General features: G+C 54.9%; 3 protein-coding genes across 12 annotated transcripts in view; 1 reads left to right on the forward strand and 2 right to left on the reverse strand.

Annotated features, from left to right (window-relative positions):
- Positions 1 to 1,444, reverse strand: part of itpr1b (inositol 1,4,5-trisphosphate receptor, type 1b) — a 41,367-nt gene extending 39,923 nt beyond the window's left edge. For 9 of the 10 annotated variants that reach the window (XM_086117501.1, XM_086117500.1, XM_086117498.1 and 6 more), the window contains exons 1-2: positions 1,275 to 1,440; positions 378 to 492 (exon numbers count right to left, since the gene is read on the reverse strand). In XM_086117501.1, the coding sequence (XP_085973627.1) occupies positions 378 to 469 (92 nt within the window). In that variant the 5' untranslated portion in view covers positions 470 to 492; positions 1,275 to 1,440. Of the gene's footprint in view, positions 1 to 377; positions 493 to 1,274 lie in introns of all 10 variants that reach the window. The other variant, XM_086117507.1, reaches the window with a different exon arrangement.
- A 4,368-nt stretch (positions 1,445 to 5,812) lies between these two features.
- setmar (SET domain and mariner transposase fusion gene) lies at positions 5,813 to 8,354 on the reverse strand. The gene is made up of 2 exons (XM_086118488.1): positions 8,213 to 8,354; positions 5,813 to 7,581 (listed from the first exon to the last, which is right to left on the reverse strand). Exons 1-2 carry the CDS (start codon positions 8,306 to 8,308, stop codon positions 6,790 to 6,792), a joined length of 888 nt encoding a protein of 295 aa, XP_085974614.1. The 5' UTR covers positions 8,309 to 8,354; the 3' UTR covers positions 5,813 to 6,789.
- A 5,046-nt stretch (positions 8,355 to 13,400) lies between these two features.
- On the forward strand, positions 13,401 to 19,034 carry LOC147201958 (leucine-rich repeat neuronal protein 1-like). The gene is made up of 2 exons (XM_086118861.1): positions 13,401 to 13,899; positions 16,330 to 19,034. Exon 2 carries the CDS (start codon positions 16,467 to 16,469, stop codon positions 18,618 to 18,620), a length of 2,154 nt encoding a protein of 717 aa, XP_085974987.1. The 5' UTR covers positions 13,401 to 13,899; positions 16,330 to 16,466; the 3' UTR covers positions 18,621 to 19,034.
- The last annotated feature ends 886 nt before the right edge of the window (positions 19,035 to 19,920 follow it).

A 19,920-nucleotide genomic window follows, 5' to 3' on the forward strand; every position in this document is an offset into this window, starting at 1 on the left:
GTCTTTTGTCTCCATAAGTCGCAGTTTGACTTTGAATTGGGGCTGGCACCCCCCAATCAGCTCTGCGTCTGCGCAGTTATGAAGCCTTGGTGGCGTCATCGTACGGACGTTTACGAGCAAAGGGGCAATCTTTCAGTTTAACCGAACCAAGACACAGTTTCGTGTACACCGGACACGATGCGATTTTGTGTCAATGTGGGGGCGGGGGGGGGGGGGCAACCTCCCAGGCGCAAACAGTAAAACCCGCCTGTCGCCTCCATCGCCGTGTCGCAGCTACCCGAGCAGTTGTCATGAGGTATGAAAGTCAAGTGGACTGGAGAGCATTGCCGACCTGGCGGTAACTTTTGCGGGCGTGGAGAATGTCGTCGCACGCTTACCCTAAGGTGCTGATGAAGCCGCTGGTGGAGCCCTCCGCATATAGGGAACAAATGTCCCCAATATGGAGGAAACTGGACATCTTGTCTGACATGGCCCCTTCGCGCTCGACAGCTCCTGAAAACGAGCACCAAAAGGACGCGGTCACATGTGCGTCTGTTGTCTGTGTGCGCGTGCGCGCGTGTGTCCGTTGTCGATGCGGAACTCCTTTCAACGCGTTTGGTATGTAAGCCGTTTCCCAACGTGTTTAGCCATATTCTGCGAAAATCACCCCCATCCCCGAATATTCAATTGAGCTACGCATTCATGAACTTAGCGTTGTTGTCTTCATAAAGGCAGACTTTTTATGCGGCGCTCGGATTGGATCTGATCCGATTCTTCAAGCGTAAATAATACACGCCAGTCATCGCCGATACACAGATGGTCTCGGGTTCGGAAGATTCTGGATGCGAACTGTGAACGCGCGCTATCGCAAATCGGTGACTTTGCCCGAACTGAAGTCACCGCGGGCGTACATCGTGAGCTCTATGTTCGCATGGCATTGGGGATCGAAGCGAGCTCAAACGTGGACACAAATAACAACCATCCAAGTGACGGCGATCAAACTCTCGCGTTCACGATGCAACTTTCGACATTTGCCGGTTGACGCGATGCGCTACGCACGCCGCGATTCGAGCGGCTCCAGTACGGACAAGGTCCGATTCGAGAAGAATGACATCGATCTCGGTTTCGATCATCGCTCTTCCCCCCCGCGGCTTTCGCGTAGCCACGGGAAGCGCGATTAAAAGAGAGAGAGAGACAACAAAAACAGCGGTCGAAGACGACAATTCGCGCGTGGGCTTTTCCCTTCGCGAGGATGCCGCGAGCTCAAACATTGGACCGAAAGGACGCATCGCTACCTGGTCAAAATGAAGTTCGGGCGGCAAAGCAGCCACAGAAACGGATGCGAATGAGGTCAGCGCAGGATCAATTCCTCGGTTAAGTCCCCGTGGTGGTGGGAGTCCAGGTGGACGACGACGAGCGAGCGACAATCGGCTTGCACTCCTCCACGTCTCTGTCGGCCCGCCCCTTCCCCGCCCATTAAGAGCGCTCGCCCGCCCGCCCGCCCGCCCGCCGCGCTGACCCCTGGGAAACGTCGCTCTTTCACGCCACCTCCAGACCGCGCCGCCGTTCAAGTCCTCCGCCGGCAACGTCAAGAGTTTCCTCCCCTAATATACCAGAAGTCGAGTGAAAGTAGAAAAGCCAAAGTAGCCCGCTAATCACGTTGCATCACAATCCCTCGCAAACTCTCGCGTGACGGATGCGCCTTGTCAGAGTGCATCGCGAGCGTCATCAGATTGCGATGCGGTCTCCGACGCGGGTCGAAACCCGGCTGCCACAAGTATTTCCAGGCTTTTGCCACATTGGACACGAAGCGATGTTGACTGCGGATCACCGAGTACTCCGTTGTCATGGATACGGCGTACAGAGAACTGGCTTCTTCTGACGAGAGGAAGGGGAAATAAGCGATCAAGTGTTTTGAAAAAAAAAAAAAAACAAGACTGCTACTGTACGTTTCACCACGCTTGGGATTCTGAAGTGAATGCACATTCATTTTTGTTGGAAAGAAACAATTTGTGTTGCTAAAAGGGAATCATCTTTATTCATCCGTGTTTTGAAGACAAACGGCCTTATTTTAGTTGTACTGCATATAGGGTGCATAGTCCGGCGGTTAGCACGTCGACTTGACGGTGCAGAGGTAGCGGGTTCAATTCCAGCTCCGGCCTCCCTGTGTGGAGTTTGCACGTTCTCCCCGGGCCTGGGTGGCTTTTCTCCGGGTACTCCGCTTCCCTCCCGCATTCCAAAAAAAAAAAAACATGCGTGGCAGGCTGATTGGTCACTGTAAATTGTCCCCGGGTGTGGGCGTGGGCGTGCACGGTCGTTGGTCTCTGTGTGCCCCGCGATTGGCTGGCGACCAATTCGGGGCGTCCCCCGCCTACTGCCCGAAGACAGCTGGGATAGGCTCCGGCGCCCCCCGCGACCCTCGTGAGGAGAGAGCGGTTCGGAAGATGAATGAATGAATGCATATACAGGAGTTCATTTCTATGTCTCAAAAAAGCTGTTCAGAATTGATCAGGAGTAGTGGCGCCGATTTTTTGCGACACCCTCCTTTCTCACTCTGCCCACCTCCATCCACCCTTTTTTCTTTCTTTTTTTTTTTTTTAAACTAATCTTGTGAGTCGTCTCGAATTTCAATGTTTGTATACGCCCGTAGTTTGGCCATCCCTGCTTTGTCGGATGCAGTACAAGGTCACAATTTCGGTCAGAGGGAGCGGGACTTGGCGAGTTCCATGCTTGGAAGTTATTCTCCAACACGCAAACGTGGCGAAGGCCCATTTTCTTCCCGCAGGCGGCGGAGAAACAAGAAACACACGGGAGACGGGCGCTCAAAAAAGGAGCGAGCGTCCGCGCGGCCGTCGACGCAGCTCGGTGAGATTCGGCCCGGCGCGGACATGAGAGCGAAGATCCTCATGTGCACACCCGGCCTTCCCCGGGCGGGCAGCCGACAGAGGTCGGCGGTGTTCTCGATTGCGCCTTTGTTTCTCACCACCTTTTGCAAAGCGAGCCCAAGATTCGGTTGCCTTTGTTGTCGGGCTTCGTCAAAGCTGAAGAAAATCGGGATCAATCTGGCGCAAAGTCTCGTTTACGCCACGGGGACGTAAACGGTGTCGTGGCTTCTGCTGCTATTCTGGATCTAGGACACTGACCCGGTAAAGTCACACTGGGGAGAAAAAAAGGAGAAGACAAACAACCATCGTTAATGGCTTCCCCGTCATTCTGAACTAAAAGTAGAATGGCGAGTGTCATTCCGGGCCTCTCTCGATATAAGCGCTAAGAATGACTTTTTACGGGCTAAACGCCCCGGTTGTTGAACGCGGAGTCCGGCTTTTCTCAGGTTCGCTCTCGAATGTGAGCTACGGGACGCAGCGAGACGCTGTGAACGGACGCTCGGCCGAAACGCTCGCCGTTCCCTTCCGAGCCCCCGCAAAGCGTACGAGGGCCATCGCCTCCTTTCTCTCCGTCAGTCTCTCTCGACTCGCGGCGAGCGCGACTCACATCGCGTCCCCGCCGGGCGGAGTGAGTCTCCGAGTCACGCCGTAAGAGGTTTAACTTTAATTCCGGCTGATCGCGGCGCTCGCGCGTGGCTGGCGGCGGAGTGATCGGAAGCGCGCGCAGAGCCTCTCGGGAGCGTTCGCATCGACTGGTCAATGCTAATGGTGTGGCGTGAGAACTTTGCCAAACGTTTCCTTGACTCCCGCGACGAGCGTCTTAAAGTATAGTACGGCGCCGTACTATCCGCACACGGGTACTCAAAGAGTGTCGATAGTGTCGAAGGCCACGACGTCACCCCGAGTACACGTCCTCGCTCCAAATAAAAGACAATTATGCGGCCATAATGGCCCGCGTATTCCCCTTGTAAATACGGGAGGTTGGAGTTGGGGCTCGGGAAAACAAGCTTGGGACTTGACGCTTTGCCGATAAATGACGTCGACGCGATGAGCCGATGCGGCGGTGTCAATCCATGACCGCTTGTCGATTGGTAGCCGGCCCGCTCGTTGCAGGCGCCGCTCTGGAGGACGGCGTCTTCGCATCACCATTACCGAATAATGGTGACGGCAGAGCACGCGCCTCAACCTCACCTGGAGGTAAATGATCCACCGGGTGCCCGCTTTGCAGGAGAAAGGGAGCGCTTGCGGTTTTCCAACTCTTGCGCTCCACAAGAAGAAAGATCTCGTGCCACATATTTAACCTTTCGGATTTTCTCGAAGCAGATCTCGCTGCCGGTCATGGGTCGAGATCACTCACGTAAGGGTTCAACTTTTGATGCGTGAGGTCAGTTTCTGGCTTTTTGTGTCAAAATACGCTGGCGACGCTGCGCCAGATGAGACAAACGACGGGATTTTCCGGGCCGGCCAACTTTCCCGGTTGGTTCGCGGCCTGCTTGTCAAACGCCTCGAGTGCCGCCGCCCCGCCGGAGAATTCTCATCGTGTCGCATCAGACGGCCAGGGAGCGATCGGTCCGGCGCGGGCCACGTGACCGGATGCCACTCCCAACCGAGAACGGTGCCCTCGAGGCAAGTCCCCACGCCGCACGCGACGCGCGGTCTCACAATTCCGTCTTTTGCCGCCGCGGAAGGCTTTTTAATTCGACGTAGGTCAGACATCTGGCAAAAGGGCAGGACAAGGCAACGAGACGGATCAAAACAATACAGGTGGGCTTTTCCGCCGACGAAATAGTCATCTGAATAGCGTGTTTCGTACGGGGGCGCATGGAAGGTCTCGGCGGAAAGACATTTTTTCATTTGACTGCCCTTTTTCTGGGACTCGACAGCCGTCGATGGCAACACGAAGGGTCGGACGACGTCACGCGTCGCGCGGCGTCCTCACCATCACGCGCCGTTTGCCAAAGGTGATTAGCGGGCGGTTGCTGGGCGACCACCCCGGAAGAGACCCATTTGTCCGGAGCCCGGCTCTTGTGAGCAGTCCGCATATGAGCGCGATCTTTGCGCCGGCGAGACGCAAGCGGCACTGACCAATCGCCGCCCGCGCACGCATTCCGTTGCCGAGGGGATTCCAGACTCCGACAAAAATGAGTCATCCGGTCGAGGTGGTTCTGAGAAAAGCTCACGGATACTTTGAAAGGACGGTGGGATGCGTCCGTACAAGGACGCACGTTTTCACAAACGGTGCCTTCAATTTGAATGACTACCGTTTGTGCCGGTAAGTTCGATGCATTCATATCCAAACGGGCACGGGGCGAGCGAGGCTACAGGGACAAGCGAGGCCGGCGGACTTGAAATACTTGGGCTTGAAGTCTGTATTCTGCTCCTATTTAGTCATGCTGTCTAACCTTCCCATGCCCGCAGCGTAGCTCGGCGTCCTTGTAACAATCATCTCCTGGAATTGGAATACTCTTGTATTATTCCTCTCTTCTTCGCTCGGTTTGATGGTTAAGGTGTTATTCCTCTCTGTTAGTTGTGTTTGAAAGAAACAATGTAGAATGCCGTTGAAGGCATTTCCTGCTCACTGTTTTTACAATCACCTTTAGTGCCCCTCGACCCCCACCACTTTTAGGGCCCCCCTCCGCAGGACATGTTTAACATCAAAAGAGGAACCGTTATCTCAAGCATCCGTGTTCCCGCCATCACACCAAATGGTGGGTAGTGGTGGTCTGGTCTCACCTCACCGCTCCCGACTTCTTCCGGCCACACCGGGTCGGATGACATGTTACTTTCTTGGTTTCGGGGATTTGCATGAGAGGCGTACCTCCCCGCCTCTCATTATCATATTGTCTCTATATAATCTCATGAATGTGTTTCTTTTAGGCTTCCCGATTCAAATCCGGAGCCCGAATCGATTCGCAAACTGCAGAAAAATAAAGTAAACCCTTCGAAGGAACTGTTCCATCGCCTCCAGCCTTTATTTGCTTCGCCAACATTCTCCTCGTCCGAAATTCAACGAACACGCGGGGAAGAGGAGGCCACTCTTCCCCCAACAGGGTCAACTGTCCAGAGAAATGGCGAGTGTGGGCGGGGGTGAGGAAACTGATCGGAACTCTTTTTTTCTTTTTTGCTGTGCACAGGTAAGACCGCGCAAGGAGAAGAGACACATTTGACCCATTTCACTCTTCTGACGAGATGGAAAATAATCGGCCCCCGTGCGCGCCCGCTCCCACATCCTCCCGTCTCCCGGGCCCAGTGTGGCTGCAGCAATGGTCCCATTTCTGCATGAAAGAGCTTCTAATTAACCCAGATGTCGATATTAATAAGAGGAAAGTGGGCCAAGCGCAAAAATGGGCCACATTGAGGGGAGGGCCTCATTCGAGACGTACGGGTAGTCATACTAAAGTGGGACGCTCCTCCTCCTCCTCCTCTGACTGGGGAATAAAACTTATTTGGATATCAAAATATCCCCGAGCCCGTTTTAATTGGTCCCACCTTTCGGGAGCTCGAGAGGGATGAGAAGCCGCGAGATGGCCGCAGGTGACGTAAATGAGGGGATTTATTCACACCCGAGCTTTTGCTTTGTGGAAGGACAAATTAGTTCACGGCACCGGGCTTTTCCGAACATACGAGCACCGCTGATAGTAAATGAAACCGAGTTACCGTGTGCCAGTGCGCCCTCGACAAGCGCAGGACACCGTGCGCTCGGACGCGCCGGCTGAATTTCTGCACAGCGCAAACATTTTCCGATGCCCGAGAAAGAGCGGGCGAGGACATGGCAAGGAGTTGCCTCCACATTACGAGACCAAACGGCAAACGATGAGGACAAAACGTGTCCTGCGTGCACACTGGACTAATTGTAAAGGCTTTAGCCACGGCACACCTACGAGCCGTGCGACGCCTCACAACGGGAGGCGACGTGCAATTTAGCTTAGTTCAAAACGGATAAATCCAGAGGCAGAAACTTTGCACAGTTGTCGGCACCACAGCGACACGCTTTCCTCCGGAGCGTCCCACCGGCCCGCGCGGCAGCGTCGGTTTGCGCCGAGCGCGGCCGTCCGGGCGTTTGATTTCCGTAGCCTCCAGAGTAGTCGAACGTCAGCTCCTCTTCCGCATCGACGTGGCGGCCGGCGAACAGTGCCAATCTGGGCACCGAAGAGTGCACGCGGACCGGCACCATGAACAAGTTGGGCGAGCAGGAGTGGTTGAGAAAGCGACCGACGTTTCCCACCGCGGCCGGGTCGACAAACGTCTCGGTGACGGAGCCCGAGCCCGCGTGCTCCCGTACTGCGATGATGTAATTGTTTTCCTCGGATCTCTGCGCGAGCTGCCTTCGTCGCGCCTCCTCGAAACCGATGACCTCGCCCGCATACTCGCATACAAACGTCCCGCGCGGGATCCGCTGAAGCGCCCGCACTCCCCAACCCCCGCCGCTCGTGGAGGACACCTGCAAACGCAGCCTCGGCCCTCTCTGCACCACTCGGTTCGAGCAACCGTCACCGCAGGCGCAAAGGGCATTACACTCAAACACCGGGGTGGAGGGACCGGCGTCCGATACGTTGGTGCTCAGCAGCGAGCGGTCGCCGGCGTAGGCTTGTCCGTGGCTCTGCAGGCAGGAACAGCTCTCGCTGACGCATGAGTGGGAAAGGCAGGAGCAGCCCGGGAGCGTAACTTCACCGGGGTCAACGGGGCATCCGGGTCCCTGAACGTTGACCGGAGAGTACTGAAAAATACAGAGTCAACCTGTAGGAAAGGCTCGGCTCATTCCTTTAAAAATGAAGAGCGTACGTTTTGGACATTCCGTCATTGTCAAGGAAAAGGAAGAATGTCAAAAAAGGCAATACATGTCAATGCTGTACACACTGGGATATACTGTATACACACACATATGCTAAACTGACTAGCGCATGAAAATGACAGTACAGTATCATTCATAGCGACGATAACAAAGCTGCCACGATATCATCATCGTCATGTTACGATCGATAAAAAGCAGCACATCTCCGTCAAGAAAGCCCAACACGGAATCTTAAGCCACATTTATCGCGTTGCCGATAAAATGTCTTTGTCACTTACAGAAACACAACATTCTGCTTTTTTTCCCCCGTTACTATGAGCTTTTTGTCTTACCGTATCATGAATTTTTGTACAGGACTGTGACCTTTTTAACAACGTCAACCGCCACACAATATCACGATAATTATCGGAGTGAAGAGACTTCAGTTCCGATTTACGGTTCGATCCGATTGACGTCGCCCACCTAGAAATGATACGCCGTTGTCGACGAGGAACCGCAGTCGACATGTTGCGCGGACGTCAAGCCAACTCAAGATCAATCTGATGAGAGACATTACCTGGAACACAGGAAACGTATGCTCATTTGAATCCGGTTGAAATGAAATCATAACATCCTCGAAACCGTTGCTCAAGTCCACATATGGACGATTCATTGCGCTGATGGTTTCCTCCGGGTTGATTTCCGGCAACAAAGGACGCAGACGCTATTTCCGGCTTTATCAGAGCAGACGCGCTCCTTCTAGCGGCAAGCTGCATGTACTACATCTTCCCATTGCGTGACAGTGGATATTTGTCTCGAGACATCACTGTCAAAACAATAATAATAATAACAACAATAATAATAATAACAATAACCCTCCAGCCATATGCGTCTCTGCTTTGTGTCGTTACTTATCCAACGTTGTCTTTTCCTCACTAAGGCTTGCACTAAAAACCGAAACCCAGCAGATGGCACGCTTGTGTAGGGAGAAAAAGTCACGGAAGCCCTGCAAGATAAACCACAATCGATGAAGATACTTTTTTGTTTCTATTTTTAATGATATTCTGTGCAGTCGCCGATGGACACTCGTCTGACTTGTGCGCGGAGCGTGGGATCGGTTCGCACTCGGATTGTTCGTTTCTAGATGCACCCTGCGACTGAGTGCCGACCAGTCCAGGGTGTGGTCCGCCTTCCGCCCCAGGTCAACGAATAATAATAATAATAATAATAATAATAATACATTTTATTTATAAGCGCCTTTCAAGACACCCAAGGAGGCTCCAGCACTCCTCCTTTAACCATAAAACAAAGTTCATATAAAAGTTGATCCTACGTGCACATTGTGCAAAAGTATAATGACAAGATATGAGGACGTGAATTCCTCCTTGCACCGTAAAAAAAATAAAAAAATCCGAAAATCAATAGGCCGTCAGGGTGGGTTTTGATTTTTGTTGCGATGCAATTTCCCTCAATAGCAACTGGAAATTGTTCATACCAAGATATGTGATCAACATCACTGAGTCTTTTTAGCGAATTTTGCCGTTCAAAGTCACCAAGAATAACTTGGTGCTCTCTCCAGTCTGGATTGCGGGCATTTGATAACGGTGAGTTTTTTGACCCATTTGCATTTTTTTCCACAACTCTTTCTCTACTCAGTGATCGAGAAGCGTTGATCGTGAACTTCGCTGCGGCGACGTACAGTAAATGTCGACTTGGCCGGATGAGACGACATTTCAAAGTGTGCCGCGTTTGTACCCGATCGGAGTGGTCACTTTGAACGGCCCTTTGTTCCAAAGTGCGGGCCGATCACGAAGCCGCCTGCGAGATTTTGCCATGGCGGGCTCTCCTGCTGGACCCCCGTGACGCCTTTAAGCTCCATCTGCCTGAATCGCTCGTTGAGGAAGGGGGAGGAACGTTTCGACAAATCCTCTTTTGCCGCCCTAATGTGTTTCAAAGCGCTTTATTTGACTTCGGACCGAGGAGCGGCGGGCGTAATCGCCCCGTCTGGGGAGCGTTTACGGCTTCGCGGCTCAAGGATCGGACTCCGCATTGAAAATGCGCAATGGCAGACGAGGTTGGCCGTCTTCATGATATGACCGACTGACACGTTAGCTCAGGCCTCGAGCGTATTCATCCGCTTTGCATCCTGCCACGAACACGTTTACACGCGCAAACGAATCGGGTGAACGCGCATCCTGCGGCTTTGACGATTCTCCGTAAAGTTGATCACTGGGACTTCTCGCTGAGGGGCGCTAAGCCGCGCTCCTCGCGGCTCCTTTACTCTCTGCGGGGTTTCGACGAGAGCCCTCCAAATGCACGCCCCCTATTTTCGATCTGTTGATATTCATACTGTATGTGAATGGGACATTAAAATGCTGAATGGGATGTGGGCACAAAGATTTGCTGAGTCATCGTGTCACAAGTTATGACACGTTTGGCACGGATGTATTCCATCCTTCCATTTTGTCGCGGGCGTGCCGGGGCCTGTCCCGGGGCCTGTCCCGGGGGCCTGTCCCGGGGGCCTGTCCCGGCCGTCTTCGGGCAGTAGGCGGGGGCCACCCTCCACCGGTTGCCGGCCAATCGCAGGGCACGCATATAGACAATTTGCGCTCACGCTCACATCTGAGGACAATTTAGAGTGTTCAGTACAGTGGACATGCTTTTTTTTTTCTTTTTCGGGTGGTGGTGGTGGTGCGGGGGGGGGGGGGGGCGCACACACAAACATCCAGTTGTTCTTTTTATTGGGTTTGTTTTTGTTCAGTCGACACGCCCGACCTTTCAATCAAAGGACCGTTTGGATTTGATATCAACGCTAGCAACACTTTTGTCTTTGGATGCGACACGGCGTTGCGTTCATGCATGTCAAGGAAAAGCCCGTTGTTTGTTTACAAGCGGATTACGATCATGACACGGTTCGCCGATCAGATTATATGGATTGGGGACATTTTAGCATGACATCTGGCCATAAGAAAGGATTCATCCGGAGTACGACATGATTTGAATACACGGTTAACAGACCTTTTTATTGTCAGTACTGTCATCCAAGCGAGTGTCGACATGCGCTCAACGTCATGCGAGTGATGTGAAATGCAGTCGGTCGGTACACGTTGTCAATAAATGCTACCAACGGCCAAAACCGTCGACGCGTGAGAAAATACGGCTAGCCTCCCACAAGTCGCGGTGGCTCAACTCCTGAGACGTGATCTCAGAAGATGTCGGCGATCTCGTGAGACGGCTCTTGCGCTTGGAATGAAGGTGCGCGACATGAAAGCAGCTAATAGGTACCGAACAGCTGACCTCTGGCCCATGGAGACCAAGCGTTTGGTTACTAGGCAGATGTTCATATTGAAAGAATGTGTTCTGGTGTAAATTATTAGTTTCCCCAGTGTGGGACTAATAAAGGATATCTCATCTTATCTTATCTTAAATTCACTTCTCTAGCGCTGCGAATGGCGCACACCCCCTGGGGCCCTGCGATGTCATCTCCGGAGGCAGACGGCGCCTCTGTTAGGCTTGCACACAGTCGACGGACGACACAGAAAGCCTCTTATTGAGTGCTTTCTTATGCATATTCCAAATACCGCCAGCGAAACATCATCCTCATCCGTGGAGGGCACGGGCACCGTTGTGCGTCATATCGCGCTGGAAATAAAAGGCCTGAATTTAAAAAATAAAAAATAAAAAAAGCAGGTGATCTTTGCCATCGTGTCTTTGTGTTTTCTGGCAGGCAAATTGCTGAGTGAAGTGATCCTACAAAGGAACATTTGCTCGCTCTCTTTTTGTGTTGACAAAATAGATACGGTCTGAAAGTGTCCCGTGATCCACCCATTCCAATTTCGAATGCGCTTCTCCTCAGGAGGGTCGCGGGCTTGCCGGAGCCTATCCCAGCCGACGTCGGGCCGGAGGCGGGGGACGCCCCGAAGCGGTTGTCAGCCGATCGCCGGGCAAACACAGACGAACAAGCGTCCACGCTCACAACCACACCGACGGACAATTTGGAGCGTTCCGTTAACCCGCCGTGCTTGTTTTGGAAGGTGGCAGGAAAACGGGAAGGCCGGAGCCGGAATCCAACCCCGCACCTCTGCACTGTGCGGCGGACGCGTTCACCCTACGCCCACCGTGCTGCCAAAATAAAAAATCTCACTCTGTATATTTTAATTGAGGTTGTCTCTTTGGCGGGAGTCTCGGTTGTGCTCACGGTTTGACCTCCAGGGAAACACGTGCGCCTGAAAAACGGCCGCTCAATCATTTTCACACCACAGCTCCCCCTCCTTCTCGCCTTCACGCCACCTGGAAATGAAGCCATATCTTCCAAAAAAAAAAAAAAGTGCTCACAGGCTGATTTTGTGTCATGTTTATTTTCGTTTCCCAATGCGCCGTGTCACGCTCATTGCGATGCCGAGGCTTGACAACTCGCAGGGTTTACTCGATAAACGAAGGCAGCGCTCGATGGCCCGAACACAGAGTGGCCGTTAATTGAAGCCAGACGTTATCGGCACCTTCAGCTGTTGCGACTTACAAAGGGCCTCGATACAAAGCCGGGGACCGCGAGACTCTGTTCTCGACTGAGCCGCGCACCGGCCCAGATACGGATCACGCCGTCGGTCGCTCGGGGCTCCAAAGTGGATCAAAAGCCACCCCAAAAAAAGGAAGCCTTCCGTCGCCCGGCATGAGCGGCCGAGACGTGACGCCCCACGTTTCGCGCAGGACGCTCACGGAGGAGGAAACTGTTTTGCCGACATTTCTTTTGGATGTCAACTTTGCTGAACAAAGGATGCGTCTTCGAAAACGGAACACTGCCGCGCAGCGGAATACGGAGGCTTCAACGAGTCGATGGAGAGGCGAGATGCCACGGCTCAAATCGGGAAGAACCAAAAAGGTGTGCGCAAAAGAGCACCCGCGCGTCGCTCTCCTCACCCGACTCGGGTTGGATCCGTCTCAGGGGATGTGATGTTAGGGTTGGGGCGGCTTGGACTGTTTGACGGGGAAGGCGACGCCGGCGCGTCAGACTCTCGGGATTTTTCAGTCAAAGAAGAGCAAGGCGATTTGGCATTCGAATTGGCGGACTCGCCGGAAAAACTGCGCACTCTGGTGATTTGGTCCACCGAACATGAAAAGATGATGGGCGGTCCAAAGGCAAGACGCCTTGAGAATTTGCTCGGTCAAACTGCGAAGCACTCCGCTTGACGCCTGAGTAGGTACGCTTGCGGCATCAAGAAATGATCCCGTAGGTCGCCTGATTCTGACACAAAAGGCGCTTTTTGCCTCTTTGGCGGGGCCGCCGGTGGAACAAATTCACTTTTGGCGCGACGCCCGAACAAACGCCGCCCCGCTTCAGATGTCAAGTTGCACCTTTGTGCGAAGCGCGATATACAGGAAGTGGCAATTCAACTGCAAAGTTCAAAGTTAAAAAAAGATCTCTGACCCAAACAAAAAGGCTGATTGCGGTTAACGGGACTTATGGATCCACAGCGCAAGAGCCGCACCCTATAAATGGCATTGACGGAGGCAACGTTGCTGCTGCCACCGACTAAGAGTAGTTGCGTCGCGGCGTGTCGATTAACGGCGGTTTGCGTGCGTCCCGAAATTGACTGCCCCACAGGGTGCCCCCAGCTCACCCGCGACCGATCAGGAAAACATTTGTGGTCGGAGGTGGCCTTTCCGCCTTCGGCGTCGTTCACACGTCACATCGCGGCGCCGTAAACTGTGCGCCAAAACATCCGGCGTGATCCAAAATGGCTCCGTTGACAAGAGTCACGCGACAATAGGAGCAGCGAGCGGCTGTCCAACCCCCATCCGAGCCAAGCCCGCCCCGGCGCCTCCTTTGTTCTCCCTCCTCCCACCGAGCCCGAGCAGACGGCGCGCCGCTTGGCTCGGCCGCGCTCGACGGGCAGTCGCGCCGCGCCAATCGGCTGCCGGGGAATCGGCTGACTGGCGTGGCCGGCGCCAGGTGTTTTGATCATTTGTCCCCGCCCCATCCCATCCCATCCCATCCCACCCCATCCCTACCCCCTTCCCCCTCTCGTCCATCTGCTGGCGGAGAGCAGTGCTCGCGGGGGCGACAATTCTTGCGTGGAGCCCAGCAGCCCCGGGACCGATCGGGAGGGACGCACGGCAGCGAGAGAACGGAATTCAACCTTTCGTGAAGCTTTTGTCGCGACGAGACAATCACTGGCGTTATTTGGGGGGTGGGGGGGGGGCTTGTTCCTTGGTGACATCTTGCCCTTTTCGGAGGAAGGAGCGTTGAATTGGAATGACAAGAAGGTGAGACCACACGGAAAACGCTCTCTCTCTCTCTCTCTCTCTTTTTGTTGTTGACAAAATATGGATTCAAGCGTCAACTAAAATAGGCATCGGTTGTCGTTCTTAATTGCCAACGACGTGTATTTTGCTCTCCATCCTGCAGCGATGCCGAGCTGAGCTTTTATTTGGGATCCGGACGCACTCAAGGGCACGGCCGCCAATTGAACATTCAGAACGTCAGACCATGATTGAAAGTGGCAAGTTTGCCGTCGGCCGTATCGGCGGAATTCACCGACGAGGTCGACTCGGCAATGCGTCAAAAACAAACTTTGATGCCTTTGCGCCGCTTGCCGTTCTCCAAATGTGATTTGCATACGAATGGCAAAGACTATTTGCGCAGATGTCTGCTCGGCTCATGAAGTTGAACTGCGACGAAGCGGGACCTTTGGGCTCAGGGAGGGGACAATCGGGTTGGTCGGGGGTCCGTTGCGGATGGCGTCACGCCGACGACTCGGCTCCAATTTGCTTGGAGGGACGGTCGCTTTCAACGGGACGCGCCGGGCGAGACGGCGACGAGGATTTCGTTTTGGACTCTTGAGCAAGCATCTTGCGAGTCCTCCCGTAAGACTCGCGCTTTCCACTCTATCACCGGGCAAACTTAAAACGCTTTGTCCTCGCTTGTTTTCCCGAACATTTTACGGAGGACTCACTTTTTTTTCCCCACTGAATGCTTCGGTTTGAGATCCAGTCCAATTCTCTTCTTGTGCAATGCGTTTACTTTCGCGGGCACTCATTAGTCATGTGCGATTTGCAAGCAGGCGTCTGCACCGATCAGCGTGTTTTAGGAGACGGCAGACATCCCCCCCACCCAACTCTCCCTCCTGACCCAAGCAGCATTTAGGTCTCCGTGGTCTGAGAGAGAGAGAGAGAGAGAGAGAGAGAGAGAGAGAGAGAGAGAGAGAGAGAGAGAGAGAGAGCACTATGGCGGGGATGGCGTCTGGGTTATGGAGCCCAAGCCTCAAACCATTGTAAGGTATTAGCCCCCTTTGTCCTCCGTGCGCTCGAGGTCTCAGAGACAACAGATGTCGCTCCAGTCTCGCTCAGATGACCTCCTTTGGCATGACTGCAGTCCTCCCAATGGCGAAACAGTCAATACAGTACGCCATCGAGAGATTGTCTCCGCGCGTACACGTGTGCGTGCGCGCGCGCGTGTCCATGCATCGCGTGCGTCCGACTCTGCATATAAATAAATAAACCAAATCGGAATCCGCCTCGTGTAGGTTTCAATTACAGGCAAGCGTTTCCATTTTGCTGGCGTCTTCCTACCGCTGTTGCTAGGCAGCTCGCATTCAAAAGAATTAGTCAGCTCTCTTGCCGGAAAGCCTCTTAAGGACGAGCCGCTTAAGATGACCTTCGGCGTAATGGCGCGCAGTCCCGCCGCGCGGCCGCACGCGTACGCCTTCGATGGTAAAATACGCCTTGTCGAGGAACGGGATCTCGCAAGATCCCGTTGGGGCAAACTCCAGGAGGAGCCTCATCCCGCTCGGAAGGCGTTGGGCAAGGACGACGCTGCCGTTTATCCATTCGGATGTTTGCCGGACGTCCGGCGCTCGGTATGCCGCGATGGTTGTTTTGAAAGCGCTCTCTGTATAAAGGGAGTCGGGTTGCGCAAAGTAAGGTTGAAAAAGGCAGACGTGAACGCACGGGTTGGGCGCGGAGCCTCTCCGAACATCCCCAAACGTTGCTCCGGATGGACGGAGACTCCCGCAGACACGCTCGCAGTTCAATCAGAGCGTGAGAAGCTGCCGGTTGCACTTCAGTGCACGGGCGTCATGGCCACGAGGTGGATCCACGCTGGAATTCAATCAATGACCTTTGGCCACAATTTGTCAGCCCTCGTTGCTTTCGAATATTTGATCAAAACAAATGCCGTCTGTCTCATTGAGCGAGGACCACCCTGCGTCAGCCAAATGTACGAATGGCCCGATCCTATAGTTGAAGATCGGGAAAACTTATGCGAGATGTGAACACTTATGTCACAAATCATCCAACAAAAAACCCTGTTAGGGATCTTTTTTTGTTTTTTTCTCTCTCTCTCTCTCTCCGTAGCGCCCTCAATTCTGTACCGGAGTTGTTGCATGAGCATTTTAGTGGTGCATCTATTCAGCATGCTTCACACGACCGTCTTAATGATGTTCAAGTGCGGTGGCGATGCTCAGCTCAGCTCAGCTCAGCTCAGCTCAGAGGCTTAATGATCAAGTCGTTGCGGGGCGGCCGGATGGATGAAAGCTCTCCGAGGATTTGGAGTTACCAAGTAGTCCGCCGCGGCGCTTTGCGCTTGCATCATAATGAGCTGACTTGCGCTCTGAATCCCGCAGATCATTTCTTGCCTTCCACGCTTGACCCTTTGACAAATCTCATTTCACGTCTTGCATCTGTCTTTCTTTGCAGCTTCTTCTGCTCCGCAATCTTCCTATTCGAGACCTCACTCGGCTCCCCCTCCCGGCGGCGCGCCCCCTCGACCCCTCGACCCCGGATGACTGTGAGTCTTCAAAAGTCGCCCGCCCCTCTTCCTGCCCTCCCGTAGCATGGCTAGATGGAGGTCGGGGTGCTTCGGTCCAGGCCAGATCTTGGCCGCGGCGATCGCGGTCTCGACGAGCCTGTCCCTCGTCCGAAGTAGCGACTGCCCCCGGCTGTGCGTGTGCGAGACCCGGCCCTGGTTCACCCCGCGGTCCACGTACAGATACGCCACCACCGTGGACTGCAACGACCTGCGCCTGACGCGCATCCCCGGGAACCTGTCGAGCGACACTCAGGTTCTCCTGCTGCAAAGCAACTACATCGCCAGGAGCAGCGAGGAGCTGGAGCGGCTGTTCAACCTGACGGAGCTGGACCTGTCCCACAACAACTTCAGTCACCTTGGCGACGTCGGCCTCGCCCGCATGTCGCGGCTCACCACGCTTCATTTGGAAGAGAACCGGATCGCGGAACTGCCCGACGACTGTCTGCGGGACCTCGGCGATCTGCAGGAGCTCTACGTAAACCACAATCGGATCGGTGCCATTTCGGCCCGGGCTTTCTCCGGACTCCGCGGTTTGCTCAGGCTTCACCTGAACTCCAACAAGCTGAAGACCATCGACGCCCGCTGGTTCGAATGGACGCCCAATCTGGAGATCCTCATGATCGGGGAAAATCCCGTCGGCGGCATTACGGACTTTAACTTCAAGCCGCTGGCGAACCTGAGAAGCCTGGTCCTGGCCGGCATGGATTTGACCGACGTCCCCGCCGATGCCTTCGCGGGCCTCGACGAGCTCGAAAGTCTCTCGTTCTATGACAACGCGTTGCCGAGAGTTCCTCGAGAAGCCCTGCGGAAGCTCCCCGACCTCAAGTTCTTGGATCTCAACAAAAACCCGGTGCGCAAGATTGAGGAGGGCGACTTCAAGAACATGCTGAGGCTGAAGGAGCTGGCTCTCAACAACATGGACCAGTTGCTTTCCATCGACCGCTACGCTCTGGATAATCTTCCCGAGCTCACCAAGCTGGAGGCGGCAAACAATCGGCAGTTGTCGGAGGTCAACGGTCGGGCCTTCCGCGACGTGCCGGCCCTGGAGACTTTAATGCTGAACGACGACGCGCTGAGCGCCCTCCGTCGGAGCACGGCCGATTCTCTCCCCAACCTGCGCGAAATCGCCATCCACGGCAACCCCTTCCGTTGCGACTGCCTTATCCGGTGGATGGCCGCCGACCTGACCGCCGTTCGCTTCGTGGAACCGCTGTCCATGTTTTGCGCCGCGCCGACGGAGGTCAGGGGGATGCGCGTGCGGGACGTTCTGCGGCGGAAGCCGGAAAACCGCTGCTCGCCCGCCTTCCCCGGTCAGCCGGACGTCGAGGTCGAGGTCGAGGTCGACGTCGACGTCGGCGCCGACGTCGAATTGGACTGCGGCGCCGTGTCCCGGCCCGGGCCGGAAATCTATTGGGTGACGCCCACGGGCGCCGAGGTCACGGTCGACAGCCGGTCCGATAAGTACGGACTCGGCCGCGAAGGTACCTTGAGGATTTCCCGCATTCGGGTGGAAGATTCCGGCAGGTACGCCTGCGTGGCGCGCAACTCCCAAGGAGCCGACGACGCCAGGGTGACGGCCGTGCGGGTGAACGGCGCGCGGCGGCTGAACGTGGACGCGGAGCGCACGGACTCCCACTCGATTCTGCTCTCCTGGAAGGTGAACGCCAACGTAACGACCGCCCGCCTCGAGTGGTCGCCGGCCACCGTGAAAATAGACAACCCGCACGTTACCTACGCCGCCAAGGTTCCCGCGGACGTTCGCCGGTACAACCTGACGCATTTACTGCCCGCGACCGAGTACGAGGTTTGCCTCACCGTCTCCGACGTCCGGCAACGAACGCGGCGGTCGTGCGTGAAGGTCACGACAAAACGGGCGACCTTCGCCGCGGGAGTGTCGAGGCGGCGGGCGACCGACGCGGCTCCGGCGGCACTTATGGGCGCCGCGTTTGCCGTCGTGGGCCTGGCCTCCCTGGCCGCGTACGTCGCCAAGCGCTGGAGGCGGAAAAACTACCGCCATTCGCTGAAAAAGTACGTGCAGAAAACCTCGGCCATCCCCTTGAATGAGCTCTACCCGCCTCTGATCAACCTGTGGGAGGCGGACAGTGAAAAGGAGAAGGAAGCTTCCTCCGAGAGCAAACCTCGCCAGGTCGACACAACGCGAAGCTACCGCATGTGGTGAGAGCCAGCGGGGCCCCGGGGCCGCGGAGACCAATCACCTATTTTAAGTGCACGTGAGACGGGAACGAGCGCCGCTTCACTCTTGACCGTTGCGCACCGAAATGTATCGACGGACTCCGGCGCAAGCCGACCGAGTACGTTTCGACTTGATCCGCTGTCTCTCGGCTCACGTTGGCTCTTTCGACGTGACGTCGTATCGAGCGTTTCACGGACTTTTTCTCCAAGCGATCACCGCCTTTGATTTCCGTAAAACAGCGATAGAAACGTGAATGTCGGGAACGAGCCGAAGCGGCTTTCTACATTTCTTGAATACTTTTTAGCTTGCTAGAAGATGTCTAACCATCACTTGTTTATTCTTGTTTACACGCGACATGTTGCCTGAAAAACAAACAAAATAAAATTTTCCTTCATCTTATTTTTCCGACCGTGGGTTATTTGGATTCCGCGCGCGCCCCGCCGTCAACCGGCTTCAGGCGCGTACCGGTTACAGTGCGAGCATTTTCATCGTGTTCTCAGACGCACGTGGTCGCGAGCGGGGCTTCAAACGCTGCGAATATCGCAGACATATCCTTCGCACGGCATCCGAGTTGCACGTGAGTTGACGTCACGATCCGCCGTCGGCTCGTCGCCATGGAGGTGCGGCGGGAACGGAGCCCATCGATCAAAGGGAGTAAAAGTGGAACCGGGCGGCATCGGCGATGCCGAATTAGGCGACGGCGACGGTGTGGGCGGAGCAGGATGGCGTCCGATTTATTTTGGAGGAGATTTCTGTCAAGGCTGACACGTAAATGTCGGGAAACCCGCATTTACTGAAGAGGACAAACGCGAACGAGCGCGCAGCTTTGACGCGTATCGGACGCGTTTGCCCCGAACGGCAGCCGGCGGGATGCCGTCTGCGAGCGCCTCCCGGGCAGAGGAAGCAACATCCGGTAGGATTCATTGCGAAGGCGCCGCTTGCCAGCAAGACCTTTGGTCTCGCTGATGGAAGGGAAGCCACGTGTGCCGTCGGGCCTTTGAAATTCAAATGACGCCTTTGAACGTTCTCCATAAAAGCAAGGCGGCGCAGACGCGGCCGGCGACAGGCGCTCAAAAGGACACGCCGCCCCCCCCCCGCCCCCCAAAATAGATGACAGCGCTCAGCCCAAAAGATGCCATCATCAAGCTATTTGGCAAAATAGCACGCGACATTTTTGTGACCGAAATAGATGAGCGGGACTATTTTTGCTCAGATATCCGTCATGTCCAAGGCCTTCTTTCTTGCAGACACCCGTGTTTTCTTTCCCTTTAATTTTTGAAGTGAC

The sequence above is a fragment of the Hippocampus guttulatus genome, chromosome 8 (genome assembly GCF_054856545.1).
Source record: "Hippocampus guttulatus isolate MCC_2025c chromosome 8, RoL_Hgut_1.0, whole genome shotgun sequence".
Classification (NCBI taxonomy): Eukaryota; Metazoa; Chordata; class Actinopteri; order Syngnathiformes; family Syngnathidae; genus Hippocampus; species Hippocampus guttulatus.